Source organism: Lycium ferocissimum, chromosome 9 (assembly GCF_029784015.1).
Source record: "Lycium ferocissimum isolate CSIRO_LF1 chromosome 9, AGI_CSIRO_Lferr_CH_V1, whole genome shotgun sequence".
Classification (NCBI taxonomy): Eukaryota; Viridiplantae; Streptophyta; class Magnoliopsida; order Solanales; family Solanaceae; genus Lycium; species Lycium ferocissimum.
The window spans coordinates 16,667,311-16,674,808 of record NC_081350.1 but is presented as its reverse complement, the minus strand read 5'-3'; the positions used below and the strand labels follow the sequence as shown (position 1 = coordinate 16,674,808).

At 33.1% G+C, this 7,498-nt stretch overlaps 1 protein-coding gene across 2 annotated transcripts; it reads left to right on the top strand.

Annotated features, from left to right (window-relative positions):
- Positions 1-400: 400 nt before the first annotated feature.
- On the top strand, positions 401-4,400 carry LOC132029721 (probable glycosyltransferase At5g03795). 2 transcript variants are annotated; one of them, XM_059419054.1, is made up of 6 exons: positions 401-694; positions 825-909; positions 1,270-2,273; positions 2,363-2,493; positions 2,863-3,211; positions 3,540-4,400. In XM_059419054.1, exons 3-6 carry the CDS (start codon positions 1,401-1,403, stop codon positions 4,185-4,187), a joined length of 2,001 nt encoding a protein of 666 aa, XP_059275037.1. In that variant the 5' UTR covers positions 401-694; positions 825-909; positions 1,270-1,400; the 3' UTR covers positions 4,188-4,400. The 2 variants fall into 2 exon arrangements, with proteins under 2 accessions (XP_059275037.1, XP_059275038.1); XM_059419055.1 differs by having other exon boundaries at positions 822-909.
- Positions 4,401-7,498: the final 3,098 nt, after the last annotated feature.

Below are 7,498 nucleotides of genomic sequence, written 5' to 3'. Positions count from 1 at the left end.
AAAGGAAAAGTGACCAAGTAATATGGGACGGAAGAAGTAGTATTTGAAATTAATTTGGAAAAAGGTGTTTGAAAATTAAAGTTATATCTGGATATGCATTTTATTTGAAAAATGTTAAGGTTTGTAGAAAAAGATATTTTACCAAACTTGTAAAATTAACTAAAATAATATAGCTAAACAGTAATTCGATTCTTTTTTGACAAAAACAAAATAATTATATGTCCAAACGGGAACGAAAATAACAGCACGTCAAATATGTAGAGATTGTTATAAGCTCTAACAACTTGCCTTATCTAAGCAAAATCACAAGAAGAGAAAAAGAGAACAAATCCAATTTAAGAATCAATTAATTAAGGAAAGAAAATAAATTAGAGTAGCATTTACGCCAAATATCGTGTCTATCAATGTCATCACAAACAACACCACCTTTCTTCAGAAAATTCATTCTCCAATTCTCTTGAAATTCCAAAACGCCTAAAGAAACCAAAAAACACTCTTGACTTAAGGAGGACGTGTGGCATTCATTAAGTAATTAATACTTGGAAAGAATTAACGCAGTGCCCAGAATCTAGCCTCTTGCATGGCTTTACACACTTCTTTATTCAACAACTTCATGTATTTCTTGATATTCATGGAGGAAAAATAACAAGATACAGAGGGAAACTCTTGTTCTAAGTAGCATCATATATTAGAGGTAATTCTTCAAATTTGGGATTTAGATAGAGAGGTTATTTATTTAACTTATTTAGTAAGGACTTATATTGTAAATTCTAATAATTTTACTGCTATTTTTGTCATGTGCTAATCATTTTTCTTTTTAGCAGCTTTGCCAGCCAAAATTTATGTGGACTTGCCGCAAGAAACTTCAGACTTGCTGAACAATAGGTCACCACACTTTTTTCTTCTATGGTAAGCTGTGCATGTGGTATTTATAGTTGTGGAATAGAGTTTTAATACAAGTGGAATACAATCTTAACCTATATATAACAATTATTACCTTTGTCTTTTTCTTTCTTTTCTTCTTTTTTGTTCTTCAATGTGTATGTTGAGTTTGTTATTGAATTGTCCTTTTTTTTTTTTTTTTTTTTTTTTTAATCCTAGCACTAACTGCAATTGAACTCATGGAAGCCTGATTATGCAGCTCAACCATTTTTTTGTCTGGAAATCTTGGTTTAATCTAAAGAATTGTCAATTTTTTTGAGTTCATTTTTTCTTTGAAATTTCTCTGTGAATCTTTTTGGTTTTGATTATGCCTTTTGTTATGTCCAGTGATTCAATCAAGATTCAAGTGATTGGCAAGGATAATAATTAGGCTATGGCCTTTGGGAAATTTGCAGGAGCTTTTAGATGACCATTGTATTAATGTATTTGGCAAGTGGTAAATTCAAGAAATAGAAATTATGGGTTCTGATTTCCATCTATTTTTATGCCGGGCTGAGACCAGGAGAGTATTATGGGTAATGGGAGGTGTGTTTGCATTTTCTATACTTGTTCAACAATATTTTGAACTTCCATATGGAAACTTTATAGGGTCCCTATGTTCTGGTGTAAATTCCAATAGAACGAACAACGTTAATACACAATTCAACTTTACTGTGGGATTCGATGGGAAAATGAAGAGAAACGACTCTATTTTTCCGATTGAGCCAAATGACAGTTCTGGAGTGGAATTGCTGAAACCAAACAGGGACTTAGCTCCAGAGAGAGCTAAGGAATTTGAGAATATATTCAAAGGGAAGAATGAAAATGTAGCCCCGATGTTGGAAGAACAAAGTAAAGACGATATTGCCCCTCTAGCCTCCAACATCTCATTACCGCCAATGATTTCACCAGCTCCATCTGTTTCACTTAGACATGTTGATGATAATTCGATAGTTCTGCATAGTTCTGATAATCCCGGTGGGGCCACAACTACTCAGAATAATGAAGTAGTTGCATTTGTCCCTTTAAAGTCGAATGCTGCAGTACAGACGATGAATTCACCAGCTCCCTCTGTTTCACTTAGACATGTTGACGATAATTCGACTACTGCTCCAAATAAAGCAACAGAGCTATTAAGAAATGATCTTGCCTTGTCAGGGAACGCTTCCACTTTGAACAAAGCTCTTGCTGTTCACGATAATTTGACTACTCTGGCTAGTTCTCATACACCCTATGGTGCCAAAACTCCTTCTGTGAAGGAAGCATCGGATAAGCCAGTGAAAGGTGTAGTGTCAATATCTGAAATGACTAATATGTTGCTTCGGAGTCATCACCCCTCGAACCTTCTAACGGTATGTCTAGGTAATATGTTAAGATATCGGAAAGCTAATTCGTTGAAGGAAATCATTGCTAATTCCTTTTGCATATTCAATTCTGCCAGAATCCGAAGTGGTCTTCAGCCAGTGATGAAGAATTGCTCAGTGCAAAATCACAGATTGAAAGTGCAGCTAACAGTATCGGTGATCTTGGCTTACATGCACCAGTTTATCACAATGTTTCAAAGTTTATAAGGTACACTTGGTTGTTGGTATTTGTCTTGCAAATCAATTTGTTCATCTACTAAAATTGTCATAAAAAGACATACTCTATTAATTGCTACCATGTCAAAATTTGGCTCATAACTTGTCTAGTATACGCAAGCATCATTTATGAGCTGCATACTGCATAATCTGCTTGATCATTCCATGTATAGACACCAATTTCTGACAAACGTTACTTTTAGTTATTTACTTGCATATTTGAAAAGGATAAAATTAGTTATAGAACATATAGTATCAGTCCCCAAGACTCTATTGTCAGGATAAGATAAATTGGCTTTTGCTGGTTCGGATGAATCTCAAGATAGCTGTATGTTTAAAAGATTTTATTCATCAAATGCAGGAGCTATGAGTTAATGGAACGGAATCTCAAGGTTTACATCTACAGGGAAGGCAAGAGACCCGTATTCCATCAATCAAGGCTCACGGGCATCTATGCTTCAGAAGGTTGGTTCATGAAGCAGTTAAAAGCTAGCCAGCACTTCCTCACCAAAGACCCAAACAAAGCACACCTGTTTTACTTGCCGTTTAGTTCTCAAATTTTGGAAGAAGTGCTATATGTGCCTGGTTCTCACAGCTTCACTAATTTAAAAGCATATTTGAAAAACTATGTTGATTTGATCAAGGGAAGATATCCGTTTTGGAACAGAACACAAGGAGCTGACCATTTTCTTGTTGCTTGCCACGACTGGGTATGCTATAACAAGTTCTTATTATCATCTATGTTCAATCTATTTCTCTATGTAGGATTATACAGTCAAACCTCTCTATAAAAGCATCGTTTGTTCCAATAATTTTTGGCTGCTATAGCGAAATGTTCCAAAGAAAGTCGGTTGTAGCGACTGGGCTGCTATAACATGAAAGTCGGTTCCAAAGAAACTAGTCCATTTAGTGAAATGTTGTTATAGAAATTGACTGTTATAGAGAGGTCTGACTGTATGTCGTGTGCAAGTTTCACTTTGATGGGAGAATAAGGAGTTGTGTATGGCTATGAAGTGTCTTTCTCTTCTTTTATCTTAGGCCCCAGAAGAAACTAGGCGTGAGATGGCCAATTGCATAAAGTCTTTATGCAATGCTGATTTGAAAGAAGGATTCAAGTTAGGCAAGGATGCTTCTCTACCTGAAACGAACATTGGCTCAGCTGATCCATCGAGAAGCCTTGGAGGCAAACGTCCTAGCCAACGAAAATTTCTTGCTTTCTTCGCTGGCAGTATGCATGGTTACGTCCGTCCTATTCTTTTAAAGCACTGGCAAAACAAAGATCCAAACATGAAAATCTTTGGCCGGATGCGCAAGACTGACTACATCCACCACATGAAGAGCACCAAGTACTGTATATGCGCAAGGGGTTATGAAGTCAACAGTCCACGAGTCGTGGAGGCTGTTTCCTACGAATGTGTTCCCGTGATCATATCTGACAACTTCGTACCACCATTTTTGGAGACATTGAATTGGGAATCCTTTGCTGTTTTCGTCCTAGAGAAGGACATTCCTAATCTGAAGTCTATACTCGAATCGATCTCGCTGAGAAGATATCTGAAACTGTATAACAATGTGATCAAGGTACAACAACATTTCCTTTGGCATCCTGAACCTGTAAAATATGATATGTTCCACATGATACTTCATTCTATTTGGTACAATAGAGTTTTCCAGATTGCATCCTAGTTTTGGATCTTTTTATGGTCTTGTGGCTTTGGGAAGGAAAGAAGAGAACAAGAATCTAGCACATTATTTCGATTGATTGGTAAATGCTATTCCATTATAATATAGTTTGTACAACATTTGGTGGTCGTCTGGTTTACATATTAATCAATAATTATATGGGGATTATAATGCAACGATTATTAGTGGGATGATTAATGATGACAAAATTGTTAATGTCGTGATGTTTTTTTTTTTTTTAATTTTAATTTAACAGTCGTGATGATTTATATTTAAGAGGGTGATATTTTTGTCTTTAACTAGTTTATTGCATTTATTGTTTGTACACGTGTTGTTCTTTTACATTCTATCCCGCATATAAATAAATAAATTCTCTTATGACTTAATGCAGATATTATTTAATACCGCCTACTAAATGTTATAGTAGTATAGTATTAGTTATGGCGGCTATTATTTTTCTTATGTGGTTAATCAAACATTGTATTATTTTTTGCCTATGTCAATACAATCCGCCAAGTTGGTATTTAGACTAACAAAGCTCATTACTACAATTCCCAACTATATTAAAGTTTTCTTATAGTAGTTGAACATGTGTCAGATAAAATGATTCTACAGCAGTAATAATGAAAGGAAACAGCTCAATGGAAAACTTCATGGATATCAAAAGAATTTCACTATTTGAGTGTAATGCAATTGAGGTTTTGGGGTGGAACTTTAATTTTTCAACCTACTCCCTTTGTTCAATTTATGTGAAACATCTTGAATTTTAGAAGTCAAACTTTTTTATTTTCACTGTGAATTCGAACACTCATGAATAATTTACATATTTGAAAATCACTATAAGGTATAATAATTAACAATTTGAAATATTTAAAAGGCATACGAATAAATCACGATAAAAAAAATTTCTTGTTTGACTTTCAAAAGTCGAATCAGCGTATCACATAAATGGAGATAGAAAGAGTAATACATTGTTGCTTTCTCCAAGTCCACATCCTTCCAGAACATGAATACTGTGAAAAAAAAAAAAAAAAAGGGATTGCAGTTGAGGTCCTGACAGAGAACCAACGCATGAGATACAAATAAATGGTATGCTGGCAGTCACAGAAAACCATGAATTAGGTGTTAGATTTGCATGACATAATAATTCATAGATGGAATGCCAAAGACAACGCCGCTCCACCCTCGCTTTCTTTGTTGTTTTTCCCCTCATAACAGTGGCAGAGACCTAGCTAAAGGTAAGGTGGGTTTTAAATATTATAGCTTCATCTCAATTTACGTGAGATCTTTCGAATTTCGAAATTCAAATAAGACTATAATTTTTTATATATCTTTTAAATATTTTTAATTGTTAATTATTGTGATTTATAATATTTTTTTAAGTAGTTTTTAATTATAAAAATATTATTTCAAAAAACTTAAAGATTCTATGTCTGAATTCACGATCAAAATTAAATTGGTTGGCTCTCGAAATCCAAACTGTGTCATATAAATTGAGACGAAGGGATTAATTGAATTTCCATTTCAAAATAATACAATAGTATAGTGTAAATAGGTAAACTTATTCTTTTATATCTAAATAAAGGAATTTCTTTAATATAAGGTGAGTTTATTGGTGTTACATTATTTGCATTTTCTGATTCCATATCAATTAATTCATCAGATTATATATATATATATATATATATATATAAATAAAGATTTGTGGAGAAGCGAAGACATCACAAACAAGAGCAACAACCACCTCCTCTAGAAAAAACTCCCATATTCCCCTTCTCTTTCATGAATGCTCCAATCCCTTACCCAAAGTACCTAAACCGGTGTAATATAAACTCCTATTGTAAAATAGTATTAAGTTTTTTTTACTACCCCCTAGTGTGAAGTAGTTTTTGGGGTTATAGAATAAACCTCCTCCTTCTTCAAATCATAAGTTATTTACTTGTTTTACTCGTACTAATTTCCTACTATGTAAATTATTTTGTGATTATTATGTTTAAGTAATTACTTTAAATCCTTTTTGATTATTATGTTTAAGTAATTACTTCTTATCCTCATGAATTTGTTATTCTTAGTATATGGTTATTCTCTTAACTTAATAACCTCGATGGATAACCCGTAAATTCCTAGGTTTAAAAGAGGCCTAGTTTAATGTCTAAAGGACGATGTTGGCCGTGGTTACCGGTGTGGTTAAAGAAGAGGCTGCTATTAAGAACAAAGGTTAAGAGAAAGAAAAATGAACGGTATAACAAAATTGTGATCGGATAAAACCATAAAAAAAAAAAAAAAAAAAAAAAAAAAAGTTACTGTTCAAAAAAGTACTGTTCATTTTTACTGTTCAAAAAAAAAAAAAAAAAACATATAATGGACATACTACAAGAAAAATGTACGCATATACAGATACAAAAACAATTAAAACAAAATGAGATGAATTTTTGTAAAAGTGTGGTATACACTACTCAGAGTTACGATAAAGACAATTATAAAAGAAAAGATATAAGAAATACGTAACTCAATATAATAGAAACTACCTCAATACAATAGAAAGAAATACTATCTTAGAAAATCATCAGTTAAAACCCTATTTAGACGAAATAGACATATAAGAAAATCTGAACGTATAGAAATTATAAAAATAAACTGGAATGTTTTACTTGTGGAAGCGTAGAACACTTAAAAGCAAATACGTCCAAAAAGAATAAATAATAAAAACACGAAATTCACAAAGCTAATTGAAGACTTTCAAAAACCTTAATAAACATGAATATATGTCAGACACAGAAAGTATATACTCCATAGTAAGTGTAGATACTGAAGAAAAAATTAAAACAGACTCATCAGACTCAATGTTGAAATCCGAAGTTGAAGTCCGCCAAGACCCCTATAAATAGCAGCATTTGTGGAGAAGCGAAGACATCACAAACAAGAGCAACAACCACCTCTCTCTAGAAAACTCCCATATCTCTCTCTCTCTTTCATCAAATGCTCTCAATCCCTTACCCCAATGTACGAAACCGTTGTAATATAAACTCCTATTGTAAAATAGTATTAAGTTTTTTACTACCCCCTAGTGTGAAGTAGTTTTGGGTTCCCGAAAGGAAACCTCCTCATTCTTCAAATCATGTAAGTTATTTACTATGTTTTTCGTACTAATCTCCCCTACTATGTAAATTATTTTGTGATTATTATGTTTAAGTAATTACTTCTTTAAATCCTTTTGTGATTATTATGTTTAAGTAATTACTTCCTTATCCTCATGAATTTGTTATTCTTAGTATATGGTTATTCTCTTAACTTCTTAATAACCTCGATGGATT

What these genes read in the sequence shown, in the direction of transcription:
- LOC132029721 (XM_059419054.1), top strand. Translation starts at nt 1,401, where the DNA reads ATGGGTTCTGATTTCCATCTATTTTTATGCCGGGCTGAGACCAGGAGA. An exon ending in AATGTTTCAAAGTTTATAAG is followed by an intron (nt 2,494 to 2,862) that starts GTACACTTGGTT and finishes CATCAAATGCAG; the next exon opens with GAGCTATGAGTTAATGGAAC. An exon ending in TTGTTGCTTGCCACGACTGG is followed by an intron (nt 3,212 to 3,539) that starts GTATGCTATAAC and finishes CTTTTATCTTAG; the next exon opens with GCCCCAGAAGAAACTAGGCG.